We start from the raw sequence: 16,000 nt of genomic DNA, 5'->3' as shown, positions 1-16,000 counted from the left end.
GTATATTAACTATGAGGCTGTGCATACTGGCCATTAAAGCTGGCCTGGGAGAGGAGTTGGGGTGTGGGGTCCATAAGACACAAGTCCTGACTCCACCCGATGGCGGCGTGATGCCGTTCGCTGCATCACATACTTTTTGTGGCTCCTTTTTGCACCCTGGGAAGGCCAGATCAAAGCTAAGATATGTGTTAATATCTGTTGGTTTTTAGATAATGAGGTGATGAGATGATCTCCCTCTTTTTTTATCCTCAGATCCAGAAAGTGGATCTCTGTCTTGCTGTGATTGAAACCAAATTTAATATGTCTGTTAATGTTATTAATTGATAAGTGGAACTGTTTTAGGTCTACATTGTCATCTCTCCAGGTATAAAATATATAATCTAAATATCTGGCCCAAAATGTGAGTTTCCCCTTGTATTTGTTATTAAGGTGTCTTTTCAAATTCCTCCATATAAAGATTAGCCACTTCAGGAACCATAGAGTACCCCATAGCTACCCCCTTAATTTGTTAATATTTTTGTTCAAATCTAAAATAGTTTTTTGTTAAAGCTATTTCGGCTAAGGAGAGTAAAAAAATGGGCTGGGGAATGTTTGGCTTCCCTCCTGTCCAAACTGACTCTTATAATGGTGAGGGCTTCATCTGGGATATGTTGGTATAAAGTGATCTTGCATCCAAGGGCACCGATATGTAATTTCCCCTTATCTTTAGAGGCATTATTTTGTTAATGAAATCTGTAGTGTTTCTTATATGGAGCCTATGAAAGGCTTCAGGAACAAATTGGAACAAATTGTGCCAAAGATTCCACAATAAATCCGCAACCTGAAACAATGGATTCCTCACCTATATGGAAATAATAGAGAAAAACAAACATTTCCCACAACAATCATAACATGCAGTTATGAATCTCCGTACTTTACAGTAGTTTTTTTCTTTTTACAGTTGCTATACAGCACTTTCTACATAAGATGGAAAACTCCCATCCAACATCAGTGGAGCACACTACTTCGTGTAGTGGAGTCTCCTTCCTTAGAGGTCTTTAAACAGAGGCTGGATGGCCATCTGTCGGGGATGCTTTGATTGGGAGTTCCTGCATGGCAGGGGGTTGGACTGGATGGCCCTTGCGGTCTCTTCCAGCTCTATGATTCTATGAATCTAACATACCGGTACTTGTATACATTCATTTGGGAGTGTATTTTGGTCACTGTGACATCAGTTCTCTAAATTGTCCTACAAAAAACAAATGAAATTTCTTTTGATACATTAGTAGTTAATAAAAGATAAATAGTTCCTTGATTATCATTTCAGATTGTTTTTATATAAATGAAATATTTTTTCATTTCAAATAAAAAGTTTTATAGGTTAACTAGTCTCATCTTCCTGTAAAACTGTGACTTTCCATAAATTGAAAATCATTTGCTAAGTTACTGTTTTCAAGCCAAATTCCAGTTCAATGAATGTCAGCAAATTCTGCCATTCTTCTGGCAGTGTAAAAAAGGATTCTTTTTAAAAGCCTCATACCTTTGGATATTGTTCAGAACTGTCTGTTGATGTCCAAAGTGACTCACAATTGAATCACCTTTTTATTCAACAAGTGATTGCTGCAATATGTGAAGAGTGAGTCCTTCTCTACTAAAAAAAAGCACTTGGATCATATTTAATACTTTGCCTCCATGAGAGGAAGTGTTTTTGTTCTCTGAATTCATTGATTTTGCTTTGTTGTGGTGTTAAATAACAGAGGCAGCTCTTTCTACTTGTCAGCAATCGTGATCTCTATGAACAGAGAGTGTTGCTGGAAGCAGACATAGAGAGCTGAGAAATGAGTTATACATATGTAGAATTAATACAACTCTTATAGTTGCAGAAACTAAAAAGAGTGGTACAGGTTGAGTTTCCCGTATCTGAAATGCTTGAGATCTCTGGTGTTTTCAGTTTGGGGGGGTGGATTTTGGAATACTTTTATTTGCATATACAGTCACCCTGTGTCCACCAACTTGCCATCCATGGATTTGAGCATCCACGGGGATGGCAAGCCTGCGGTGGTGGCAGAAGAGGGAGGAGGAGGAGGAAGGAAAAGGAGGATGAGTGTCAGCAGCAATGAAGGGGGGTGAGAGGAGGAGGAAGTGGGGTAAGAGGAGGAAGAGGGGGGAAGAGGAAGAGTGGTGGTGGCAGCAGCAACGGGAGGGGTGAAGAGGAAAAGAGGAGGAGGAGGAGGCGGGTAAGAGGAAGAAGGAAAGGTAGCCCCCTGCTGCCTGCCATGGTGAAAGCGGTGAGGCTGGCTTCGGGAGGGGGTGAGGGGGGGCAAAGCCATGTGCTTTTGGTATCCACTGGAATATCTGGTATGCATTTCCTGCAGACACCGAGGGCCCACTGTATATATAATAAAATGCCTCATCATAGGGTTTTCTAGGTGAAGGGATTATACAAGGAGGGCCACCTACACCTCCGTGTGTGCAGTACTACCAAGTGTTAGCTCTGATGCCACTGCTATTCTTTCACTTTAGTGACACCCACCACTACTGCTGGTGCCCAGTAGTTGTTTTCCTATGTCACCCTCGCCGCCCCCCATTATTGTTGAAATGGTTGTTTCCCTACCCGTCTCCTCCTCCCTCCCTCCTTTTCCTTTCCCCTCTCATGTTCTTCTTTCGTCTGGCAGTGGCAGCACCATCTTGATCTCCACTGGGGAAAGAGTCTGGTGTCCTCTGTCCTCCCTCCTTTTGCTCCTCCACTCAATCTCATTGGTAGGGGCAGTACTCTATTGATCTCCAATGGGCGAGGAGTCTGGTGACCTTTTTGGTGTCCTCTGGCCTCTCTCCTTTCACCCCTCCATCCAATCTCACAGGCGGCAGCTTTATCTCCGCAGGGGGAGGAAATCCTCCCTCCTCCTGCACCTCCACCTGATGGCAGCGGTGCCCTCTTGATCTCCACTGGGGGAGAAGTCTGGTGTTCACTGTCCTCCCTCCTTTTGCCCCTCTGCCCTAACCCTCACCTAGAAAACCCTATGATGATGAGACATCCCAAGTGATACACAGGCAGGATAAGAGCACTAATAGAGAGATAGTTAAAAACAAATGGAAAACACACTTGCAAGAACAGGTAACGACAGGGAAAGATGACGAAGCAAGTAGTAAACACGCTCAGAAATGCAGATGCTATCAAAAGTAGAATCATACATAAAATAGGGACATGGAATGTAAGAAGCATGGGCCAAGGGAAGCTAGACATAGTAAAAATGGAAATGGAACATATCAACATAGAAGTATTCGGAGTGAGTGAGTTAAAATGGACAGGAATGGGCCACTTTGAATCAGACAGCTACAAAGTGTTCTACTCAGGGACTGAAAGGACATGAAGAAATGGGGTGACTTTCATACTAAGAAAAGATGTGGCAAAAGTAGTCAGAGGATACAGTGCAAAATCAGATCAAATCATCTCAATAAGGCTTCATGGAAAACCTATGAATTTCACCATAATTCAAGTATACGCACCAACCATAGAGGCAGAATAGGAAGAAATCGATAGATTCTATGAAGGAGTACACGAAGAAATTGACAACACACCAGCACAGAACGTCAAGCTGATTATTGGAGATTGGAACACAAAAGTTGGAAGCAAAGAAGACTAAAAAACAGTAGGCAGATTTTGATTGGGCAGCCAATCGTTGTGAAGCCAACAACCTATTCATTGCAAACACATTTTTCATACAATAGAAAGGATGGCCAACACAAAAACCAAATAAATTATATAATCAGAAGTAAAAGATGGCAAAGCTCCATACTGGCGGCCAAGGCTAGACCAGGTGCTGTTTGTGGTACAGATCACGAATTACTTATACATATATTTATTTATAAAGATTAAAACTCAAGCAGAAAATAAAACCAGTCATCATACCAGAATTTGATTTAAACAGTGTCTCCACAGAATTCACTGACAATATAAGAAACAGATTTGCACTACTAAGCAAAAGAATGCTAAGCATTCTGTGGACAGCCAAAAAGACCAACAGATGGGTCCTAGAACAAATCATGCCTGAATTCTTCCTGGAAGCCAAGATGACAAAACTTAGGCTGGCATACTTTGGGCACATCATGAGAAGGCACGAATCACTGGAAAAAACAACAATGCTAGGAAAGATATAGGGAAGTAGAAAGAGAGGAAGGCCGCATGCTAGATGGATGAACTAAAGAGATCATGAGTATGAGCTTGCTGGAGTTGGGCAGAACAGTGGAGGACAAGGGAGCCTTGGGGATGTCTCATCAGCAGGGTCGCCATAGGATGAGATTGATGCAATGGCAGTTAACAGCAACATGTAATAAGATAGCTTGGAGATGGAGGACCCAAGTCTAAACACAAAATTCATTTATGTTTCATATGCACCTTATATACACAGCCTGAAGGTAATTTTATACAACATATTTTTAATAGTTTTGTGCACCAAACAAAGATTGTGTACATTGAACTATTAGAAAGCAAAGGTGTCACTTCTCAGCTGTTGAAACAATGGATTTAAAAAGACCAAAACGAAGGATACTATAAATAAGCTTTATATTTGTTTTAAAAGGCAACAAACAATTATAAAACCAATGTATACAAAGGATACAAACTAAACCATAGTAATAATGGCAAGCACAATAACAAAATAACAAATAATGTAAACTATACTGAACCAAATAATACAAATATAATACAACAGAAAAGAATGCTAAGAACAGAGTGAGTGAAAGGGAGCGAGAGAATCACAACTATAGCTAGCCTTATGAAGGTTCAAAAACTGATTAGAACTATATATACACAGCTGAAAGCCATCTGTATTCTCAGTAGCTCACCATTAACTCAATAATGGTCATTAACTCTATAATGACTCAAATATAGATCTTGTTACTATTCCAACGTCAGCCACCCATGAAAAAGGTTTGGATTTTGGAATATTTTTGGAATATGTTGGAATTTTCAGAATTCTGGATAAGAGGGACTCAACCTTTGTTATAAGTGAATATTGTTGCCATCTGCCTGTGTAATCCAGTTTGTTCTAATGTATTTCTGTGGGCACTGTGAAGCATTATCTCTGAATGTGTTGGCAAATGAATCTTTAGTCTCATTGTAAATGTGCTTTCTTGGTCAGAAAGGTTTATTGTATAAATACCTCATTCCTATCAAGCAAAATTGATCAAAATGTTTACCCCTTGTGAAATATATTTTGCTTCGATTTCTTTAACAGAAATGAAATACAGTATAAACTGACTCACTGCTTTCTTCAACTTAGTCACGGTAGCCTTTTGAGATCTAAAAGACAAAAGAAAATATTAAGCCTTGCAGGTGCTGCCATATCAGCATTACTTAGAAATGCCTTTTTAAAAAATAAGAAGTGGTTCTTTGTGATAAAGAACCTGCAACTAAAACACCTTCTTCTATTGATAGGTATCTTGCCAGTGTATCACAACATGTTTGCACTAATGAATCAGACAGACCGATGCTGGTATCCTCCAAATCACACCTTCCAAATAGAGGGGTCAGCCACTCTCACCGTACTCTACCGAATAAGGTGGGCTTTGATATGTATAAAGAATTGTATTGTTAATTACTTTTAAAAACATCTCCTATAGTATAAGTGTAGCAGTTCTCTAATTTTTTTGTTTTACTTTCATGTATTGGATGGGTCAATTGTAGAAACAATGGTATTTGTCTTTGTATTTCCTTTTTATTTTACTGCCATTCTCATCCCATGACTGAATTCTCTAGTCCCTAGAAACTCTGTGGGTGCATGTGTACAACTGATGTATTGCATTTGCAGTCTCATTGGCAAATGTGTATTTGCAATTTTACTGCTACATCATACAGTCAAATTAGATTTTTCACCTCAAATTATTTCTGAGGAGATTATGATTGGGAAATTGATAATGCCCATTATTTGACATTAAATGTTAATGGCCTCTAGTGCACAATGTTTATGATTATCGTTGTATGAAGAAGAAGAAAAACGAGACAAAAGCAAGAATGCATGCGCTCTGTCTCTAAAATTGAACAAACCGAAAGTATAAAGTTATTTTTTTTATGTTTTTCAGTCTTTTTGATGGAGGAGAACAACTAGGTATATGTCCTTGGAAGAGTAAAGTTTTAACATGTGAATTTCAGATATCAAAATAAATACTGTATGTTTTGATTTCTGTCTTCTTTCAGAACTAGTTACAGTTCACAGCGTCCCTAAGAGTTTGCTTGGCGCTGAACATTGATGCATGTTAACTGCTTTAAGAAAAGCTTTATTGATGGTACACATCAGAGAAGCGTTCCATCAGTTTGCTGTTGGAGTCCCTTCACAGCATCCCTTTGCATCCAGTGGTAGAGTTGGGACCCAAAACTACCGTACATGCTTGACTATAAGTCAAGAAATTTATGCCTAAAAAGTGACCCCAAAAACCCTAGGTCATTTTATATACAGGGCAATACGGTAATCCTCTCTCGAAGGTACAGCCAGGCTCAGGAAAGGCTTGAGGGCAAACAGTTGTCTCTTCCTCTTCCCCAGTCTGGGTGTCCTCCAAAGGCTGGAGGACACCCAGATCGGGAAAAGACTTGCGGGCAAATGCTTGCCTCTTCTCCAGTCCAGATGTCTCCTGAAGGGAAGGCTGGACTATAGCGGAGGAGGAAGAACTTCTGAAGTTTCTTCCCAAGCTTGGCTGTCTCCCAAAGATACAACTGGGCTGAGGAGGGAAGGAAGGGCACTGAGACCCAAATTATAACCTCGACTTATCTAGGGGTCATCCCCAAATCCCTGATTTTGGCCCCCAAACCTGCCCTTGACTTATACACGGTGTCAACTTAGACACAAGTATATATGGTAATTCTACCCAAACCGCCCCCCTCGGCCAGCAGTCAAAATTCCCATTACTGGCTATATGGGACACCTGGGCTGGTATTCACCCCACAGGCTGAAGAAAGGTGGATTTCCAAGGGTTCTGTAGAAGCAAACAAAGGCGGGTTACACACCGCCGAAAAGCGACGGCCTGCACCAGCCCCTTTCCCTGCTGTATCGGGGCCTCAGCTGCCAGACCGGCAGCCTCTGAGGCCCCGATCCGCCGCTTTGCAGGCTGCGGGGAAGCAGCAAAAGGCCGCTTTCCCGCAGCCTGGAAAGGGGTGTCCTTGGGGCTTGAAGCCCCAAGGACACCCCAATGGCAGCGGGGACTCCCAGAAAGGGGCTGCTCGGCCCCTTTCTGATTTGCGTCGCTGGTGCAGCCTTCACACGGCTGCACCAGTGATGCAAACAAGGAAGGAGCTCCATTTCGGAGCTCCTTCCTGCTCCGCCAAAAGGGTGCATTAAGCACCCTCACGCGGAGTGATGGTGTCATGTCCGCACCGCCTTGTTTGGAGGCGGCGCGTTCGTGACGCCATCATGGCGGCGGCCGTGTGGAACTGCCGCCATTTTGTGCGCACGGAGCGCGTACTAGGGTTGGGGGGTGCGGAAGCACCGCCCCTTCCTAACCCTAGTACACGCTCTGCACGTACTTTAATTGCGGTCTGTAACCTGCCAAAGAAAACTAAAATGTGTGTGCCCCATCCTCCCCACCATAAGTATGAGAAGTGTATAAGCAAATTAGCAACAGGAAAAACCACCCTCTAGTCTATTTTCTTTTCCCAGTCTGCAACTGCCAAGCTAAAAAGTATCAAACAAAGTCACTGATATAAATGGTGACATTGGACAGCTGTTAATGTTTTGCCATGTAGCTAATAAGGACTCCAAAACCCATCTGCTGGTGGCAGAGGCCAAACTCCCTACAATCCACTCTTATATTTTTCCTGGACAATGTTTGCAATTGTCAACTTATGCTTCCTTACTAACACATCTGTTAAAACCTAATCAGAGTCACAGTCCATATATTTCAAATTACAAAATATGTACAGACTCACATAATGGCAGTCCATGTTGATTCACATCCCAACAGCCGCCTGTAGAAGGAGAGAAGACGGCTGCCTCTTTCTAGTTTCCTCTGCTTGGATTTCATCTTGTCATCTCTTCCACAGATGTTAGGGGGGTTCATCTCCCTGGTGCTCTCTCTCTCAACTAAAGACAGACAAATTTAGTGTGATTTCCCAAAGAGTGTCCTACAGATAGATCTGGATGGTTTCAAAACTCCAAAGCAGGATCGTTTTTTGTGGGTTTTTCGGGCTATGTGGCCATGTTCTAGAAGAGCTTCTTCCTGATGTTTGGCCAGCATCTGTGGCTGGCATCTTCAGCCACATCTTCATGGATGCCAGCCATGAAAGCCTTCAGCTTCACATTGACTGCTGGTGAAACGTCAGAATGAAACTCTTCTAGAACATGGCTGCATAGCCCAAAGAACCCACAAAAAACTATGGATGCCAGCCATGAAAGCCTTCGACTTCACATCCAAAGCAGGATCTCCCGCAAGGTTGCTTATCATAGCGGACAAAATACAAAGCAAAAGTATATTTTTTCTTCAGCTTCCTCAAACACAAGTCTTTTATGTTCTTTAGGCTTTTACTTACAATGTCATAAATCAGACCAAGAAATACATTGCTACCAGCCATAGCAGCTAGCTCTCAATTAGCCACAGAGCAAGAAGCCAATTCATCAGTAAATCTTGTCTTGGGAGCACAAGACAAAAAACTTAACTACCAAAAAATTAACTGGATAGCAAGAGGTGTGCAAGTAATTAAAACTCTGATTTTCTATCATTTTACTAACATCACCTTTTTAGGATATGTGATCTTGGGTATAAAAATATTGATAAATGATGAAAAATGTTTCCTAACAGGTTTTATTTCCCACACTGGTATTGTAATGGCAGTTCACGAGCATATCGCTATGGTGTTTCCCGAGGTGCAGAGAGTCCAGTTCTTGATGATATCGTCATGTCTTATTTGTTTGCTCAGGTAAAAAATTTCTGTTTGGATCTGTGGGTGGTTGCTCCCCTGCCCTTCTCTCTTTTCTTAACTGGATTTAAAAGTCTCTGTTCATGTACAGATAGTTTCATAAGAATAATAGCAAATGCAATTATCCCAGGAAAGAAAATGAAACAGCACAGTCCTGAGATCAGCACCAATTTATTGACTGCATTATGAGATCTGAGCTGAGTCTTGGTATCTCAGAGTTGTTCAGCATTTATTTATTTATTTCATCTATATACTGTCTTTCTCCCAAAGTTGGACCCAAGGCAGCTCCCAGATAGAGTCCATTAAAAAAGCTTCAAAATGTTTAAAACAATTAAAAACACTAAATAAAAAGTATAAAATCATTTAAAAGACATATAAAAGTTTAAAAAGATAAATAAAACATCCCAGTAAGAAGCTCACCTGCTTACACATTAAAAGCTTGCTTAAACAAGAAACTCTTTGCCTCCTGGTGAAAGGAAAACAGGGAGGGGGCCAGCATAGCCTCCCACAAAAGGGATTTCCAGAGGATGGAAGCAGCCACTGAGAAGGCTCTCTCTTGTGTCCTCACCCAGCACACCTGGATGATGGCAGGACCAAGAAAAAGCCTTCCTCTGAAGATCTTGGAGTCCCTGTAGATTTGTATGGGGAGATACAGGCCTGGTACAGACAGGCAAAAAGCACAATCCTGCGAGCAGGGGTGAGGGTTCAGTGTTCCCACACTGAAAGCCCTCACCACGCTGCTCAGGTGCCATCTTAGTGTGTTCCCATGCACTCGGGGCGTGCCATGATGATGTCCATATGGGGCAGTGCCCAAACTTCGCTGTGCCAAAGGGGCATCATGAAGCTGCTAATGGCACCCCTTTGTGGGCACAAAAAGGAGCCAGAAAAACTGGCTCCTTTTTTGTGCTCTGCGGAAGCCAGATCAGTGCTGCAGCATGTGTTTGCCGCGGCACTGATCTGTGGCAGAAAGGGGTGGCGTCTCACCGCCTCTTCCTGACCATCTGTATGGGGCCACAGTCTTTCAGATAGTCTGGACCTAAGCTGTAAAATGGCTTTATAGGTCATGACCAACACCTTGAATTGTGCCCAGAAATGAACCAGTGAAGCTGTTTTAATAAGGGAGTTATATGCTTCCTATAACTGGCCTCGGTCAGCATGTTGGCCGCAGCAGTTTGAACCCACTGAAGGTTCTGAACAAAAGCAGCCCATGTAGAGTGTACTATAGTATTCCAAATGGGATGTAATCAAGACATGTGTCACCATAGCCAGTTCTGATGTCTCAAGGAACAGACGCAGCTGGCACACTAGTTTTAGCTGTGCAAATGCACTCCTGGCCACTGCTGATACCAGGCCATCCAGGTTCAGAACTGAGTCCAGAAGAACACTCAAGCTAAGAACTTGAGACTTCACCATGAGTGTAACCCCATCCAGTACAGGCAAAGTCCCTATTCCCTGATCTGCCTTTCAATTGATCCAGAGCACTGCTATCTTGTCTTGATTAAGTTTCACTTTGTTTGACTTCATCGAGTCCATTAGTGACAATAAACATTGGTTCGGTATCGAGACAGCTTCCTGGGAATCAGATGGGAGGAAAGATAGAATTGGGTATCATCAACATACTGGTGACAACACAATCCAAAATTCTGGATGACCTCTCCCATCAATTTCATGTAGTTGTTGAACAGCATGGGGAACAAAGCAGAACTCTGTAGGACACCATAGGTCAGTGGCAAGGGCATCAAACAAAATTCTCCCAGCACCACCTTCTGAGTTCGCTCCTCCAAGAAAGACCAGAGACACTGTATTATATTACCCCCAAGTCCCCTCCCAGAGAGTCAGCTCAGAGGGATACCATGATTAAAGGTATCGATAGCTACTGAAAAGTCCTGTAGAACCAATAGGAACATGCTCCCCCTGTCCAATTCCTTGCATAGATCATCCACCTAGGTTATCAAAGCTGTCTCTGCCCCATAATCAGGCCTGAAGCCAGATTGAAATGGATCTTGATGAACCTCTGGAACTGGGAGGCCATCACATGCTCCAGAACCTTGGATATAAATGGAATGTTAGAGATTGGTCGAAGGAGGCCCTTTTAAATATTATTATCATTATCATTATCATTATTATTATTTTAAGTAATGGCTGCATTGCAGCCTCTTTTAGGTAGAATGGAAACTTTCCTTGCTGTAGTGAGGCATTCACCACTCCCCTTACTTTCTCAACCAGTCATCCTCTAGCTTTTTTTTTCCAGAAAGAAGGGCAAGGATCCAGTATACATGTGACTCTCACTTCTCCATGGCTCCTGTCTACTTCCTCAGGCTACACAAATTGAAAGGTATACAATAATACAGGACAAGCAGGTGTCATGATTACATCCACTGAACCTGTCTGAACTACAGCATTAAAGTCAGAGCAAATTCAAACGATTTTGTCGGCAAAGTGTCTTGCAAATTCTTCACAGCAGGCTGTCAGACATGATTTCTGACTGATTCAATACAAGCTTCCTCACATTGAAAATAAAAATAGAATGTGACAAAATTCATTTTGCTTTCTTTTTGCATCCAGTGGCGAGAAGACTTTGTCCATGGGTGGGTAAAGATGGCTGTTACTCATGAAACACAAGAAGAATGCCTTGGCATGGCTGTTCTGGATATAATGAGAATGGCCAAAGAAAAGGACCAAACCCCACTAGCCATCTACAATTCTGTGAGGTAAGTAATTTTTTTAGATTTTAGCAACATTGCATCAAATACAAATGCATATTAAAAACAAGCATGTAAGAATATTGTTGGTGCATCTTTCTTTGTTGTGATCAAGATAAAACATTTGAACTGATCCATTAGTGGAGGATGCACAGGACGTCTGATAAAACTTCTAATAGAAATAGTTGCAATGCGGAACACAAAGTTATACAAAGTGCAATTCCCATCCATTTCATACTAAGTCTCTTTTAGTTGTTGCAGAAAACATCCCTATGTCAGGGTGTTTTCTGCAATCATGAGGATTGCAGACTCACATGAGTTAGAAAAGGAATCATACTGAAATATTTAGGCTATCTTTAACAAATGACTGGACTTTCAGATTGCCTTAGATCCAACAACATCATTGCACAAGCAGAAAGCACTTGTGCCATGAAAGTCCCTGAGCTTCTTGGCAGCTCTCCCCCCCCCCCCCCCCCCCAAGCCTTCTATACCATATACCCCTGCACAATCCTCAAACACAGATTGGGGTGATAACAGGATGCAGAAAGTAGCAGGAGATAGGGAGGGCCTATTGTGTTAATTGGAATTCAAACCTGAGCCAATATTATTAATACATGTTATCCCACACTTTTCTCCCAAAGAACTTGTTGCAACATAATGTGGCTGTCTTTGTTTTTAAATCAGTCTGAAAGATAGTGACTGGCCTCAAGGACATGCATGGGGTTTCAGCTCTGATCCACAGTCTTAATTGCAGCCCATTATCCATTACACTATACAGTCGCCCCTCCTTTTTCGCAGGGGATCAGCTCCAGACTCCCTCACGAAAATGGAGTTTTGCATATATTCTTGAATATAGGCGTGGGGGTGTGCAGGCACGCACCCTATTCATTCTCCTGAACATGAGGGATGCGAGAACGTGAGGTATGTGAGTCCAAAGACCGCGAGAACAGAGGGAGGACTGTACTAGCTTGCGGGTTTTAGATAGATTTGAGGGAACTGTGGTTTACATCTGTGACAATATGTGTTCAGATGTGAGATTCCTGAAAGGTGTTTTTTTGTTGGTCCATGCCAATCCCCTGTCGTCTCTTCCAGTTTTTACATGTGTAGTTTTGATGGGTTCATATAGAAATTTTGATTACAACATTGAAGTACTGAACTGAGTTAGCCTCTTGATTTCTGTACAGCATGCCTTCAAGTTGAATTACTTTAACAATCAGGACTTCTTGGTGATACTTTTTGCAATTTCTGTAATGCACACACCCATTATTTTACATTACATTATATTACCCATTACATTACTACTCTGAGAGCCTTTAGGGCTGAAGGGCAGGATATAAATACCGTAAATAAATAAATAAAAATACTTTGGCTGATATTTAGATTTTGTATTCACAGCTACAAAATGTTTTTGCCCAAGTGTATCAGAGAAAAAATCCAGGATTACCACATTCTGACCCGTAAGAGAATAAGATACAGATTCCGAAAATTCATTCAGAGATTTGGCCAGTGCAAAGCAACTGCCAGAAACTTGAAACTGAAGTATCTCATAAATCTGGAAACCCTTCAGTCTGCCTTCTACTCAGAAGTATTTGAAGTAAAGGAGCCTGGCAGAGAACCTTCAGGCGAAGAACGTTTTGCAACTATTATTATAACTGCAAATGGTGGAATTCAGTGCTCCAGAGGGAAACATAAAGAGAGTGAAACACTCACAGAACAGGTAATCTCCTATAACAACCTTTCACTTTAATTAATATGAAGGCTATTAATAGAAACAGAATTATTTGATCCTGTTGCTAGAATGTTTACTGGCTAATTAGAAATTGATAATTGTGCGATGAATTAGAAAATAGATCTGACAGAGGACAGTTCTTGCAGGAAAGGATCTTCAGAGGTCTATTATATGTAATTGCAAGAGAATAGAAGGCCAGTGTAAAGCTCTGTAAGTTTTCAATAAGCTCTCAGTTCTCTGTTGCAGCCTGAGCAATGCAGGTTCTCTTATGATTCCAGGGACACAGCATGCACATTTCTTGGTGTCCATGCAAGCATGCCTAGTACTTACTAGGATTCTAACTGAGGCTTTTAAGATTACTAGTGTTAATGTTGCAGGAACAACTAGATTAGCAGCAGATATAACTGAGAACTAAAGAATGCCATTCTCTGTTCTGCATGATATTACAAGAGAGGAATACCTTGTTGATGAAATAATAGTAATGTCTAGTGCAGGGATGATCAGCTGTGAAGTGCATTCTCTTAATCATTTACCATTGGTTATAGTGGCTCAAAATGCTGGGAGCAGTAGGCCAAAAACATCTGGAGGGCCATAGTTCTCTACTCATGGAGTAGTAATCATACATGAATCCAAGTTGATTCATTAAAAGCACTACAGGGGTGTATCTACTGTCAGTGTGTCTTCTCTGTATGTCTCCTGCAATGCTAGGCCCCAAAACAGGGAGGGTGGTGTTGTCAGCTGGCAAGATGTGGTGGCCTTGGATCCATTGGGTTGTAAGTTAATTCTTTCTTGGCAAGGCCACAGAGTTCCCTTCTTCTACTGCTGCTTCCACCAGCTTCAAGCTGGCATTGGTAAAAAGATCACTGCAGAAGACAGACAGTATGGATGGTAGTCCTGGCTGCTGCTATTTAAAATGGCAAAATATATGCCATTTTGTAGATCTTACTGAATTGATGTTGTATGTGGACATCCATTGCACTCTTCACTCTTCACTGGCTCAGTTCAGGCATAAAGAAAAAACATGGTTTTACCATGCAAAAAAGAGCTAATGCTCCCTCCATTCTTTTATTTCTTGGAGAAAAAAACAGCATGGGGAATAAACTTTTCATTTCCTTTGATATACTAGCTTAAACTGTGTCTTATTTCTACTATAGACAATAAGAAGAGAAGATCAAACCATGAGTTCAAAGAAACCATAATTTCCTGAATTCCAGTGTCATGGAGAAATCTGGGTACAGTGGTACCTCGGGTTACGAAATTAATTCGTTCCGCCGCCGCTTTCGTAACCCGAAATCCTTCGTAAGCCGAAAAAGCCATAGGCGCTAATGGGGAAAAGCCGCGATTTCGTGTGAAATAGCGCCGAAAAGCACCAAAAATTTTTTCGTAACCCGAAAAAACGTTCGTAAGCCGGAACAGTTTTTTTGAATGGATTTTTTTCGTAACCCGGAAATTTCGTAAGGCGGCGCATTCGTATCCCGAGGTACCACTGTAGTTTAAAACTGAAACCAGAGTGCAAAAGAAACAGGAACATTTAACCTCCCTGTCATTGTTTTTTTGTACCAGAAATTCATAGTTTCCAATTTTATCAAAGCTAAACTTCTAATGTTAGAATTGCTTTGAGTTGGTGACTTAAAATATTGACTGAACAGTTTACTAACAAACAAACATCTTTTTACAGGACATACAGACATACTGTGATTTCCCTGATATTATTGATGTCAGTATTAAGCAAGCCAGCCAGGAAGGTTCTGGAGAGAATAGAATTGTAACCATTCACAAGCAGGACAGCAAGAATTTGGTACAGTGGGAGTGTTCTTTTGGTTACCTTGTGTTTGTATATATAATTTGTCTAAACAGAGACTGGACACTCTGCATTATTTGTGTGACTTTGATATGTAATATATCTGCAGTTACAATATGAAGTAAAAACAGCATGTGCATATGTTCAATGGGATGGAATATTATAAGATGGCCAGATCATCAGCTTTGTCCTCTATCCTATAAAATTCATGTAGTGAATTATTAAACTTGGGTAAATATACATATTCATTTCTACAGAGATATCTAACCATGAGGACAGAGAGCATACTTAATATTTTAGTTATTATTCAGTGTGTGAATACAAGGCTGCTGAGCTGCTGCTTCTCTGTATACTCAGGCATTTTTTGCTCAGCAAATTATCTTGTCCAGCACTCTCTATGTGGAAGGTAGTGACTTCTTTACTCACATACTGTATATATAGGATCCCCATATATTTGAATTCTTTATCTTACCATGGACTCATTGGTATTCATAGGTATAAAAAGTGGGGAGGCAACACAACCCTGAAGCCCTCCTGATATCTCTGCACATTAATGCTTGGGAGATGAGAATAGTTATGTCTGAATAAGCCTGAAAATTGTTCAAATGCCTGACATCCATAATTACGCCTTTTTCCCTGCAGAAGGGTACACTTAATACTGTTTTAAAACGTAATTGACAACATCCCCCCCCCCATTTAAATTAGGTGATTAATCCTTATGTTCTAAGGATTTTGAATTATATTTATCTTCAACAGAAAGAGAGGTCATGGGCTTAAATCCATTTGCTAATATAGAGTAAACCCATTGAATCAAGGAGATTTATATAGATGTTAATTTACCTTTCAGCAGGTGGATTTTGAACATTCAGATTTGGGCACTGGTA

At 41.3% G+C, this 16,000-nt stretch overlaps 1 protein-coding gene across 1 annotated transcript in view; it reads left to right on the top strand.

Moving 5' to 3' along the window:
- Positions 1-16,000, top strand: part of JAK2 (Janus kinase 2) — a 60,765-nt gene that overhangs the window by 12,496 nt on the left and 32,269 nt on the right. The window contains exons 3-7 of the mRNA XM_042450294.1: positions 5,417-5,540; positions 8,767-8,884; positions 11,450-11,595; positions 12,982-13,303; positions 14,994-15,113. Coding sequence (XP_042306228.1) covers positions 5,417-5,540; positions 8,767-8,884; positions 11,450-11,595; positions 12,982-13,303; positions 14,994-15,113 — 830 coding nt within the window. The remainder of the gene's footprint in view (positions 1-5,416; positions 5,541-8,766; positions 8,885-11,449; positions 11,596-12,981; positions 13,304-14,993; positions 15,114-16,000) is intronic.

The sequence above is a fragment of the Sceloporus undulatus genome, chromosome 2, assembly GCF_019175285.1.
Source record: "Sceloporus undulatus isolate JIND9_A2432 ecotype Alabama chromosome 2, SceUnd_v1.1, whole genome shotgun sequence".
Taxonomy (NCBI): domain Eukaryota; kingdom Metazoa; phylum Chordata; class Lepidosauria; order Squamata; family Phrynosomatidae; genus Sceloporus; species Sceloporus undulatus.
Note: the sequence above shows the minus strand (reverse complement) of the source record. Positions and strands in the feature narration are given on the sequence as shown.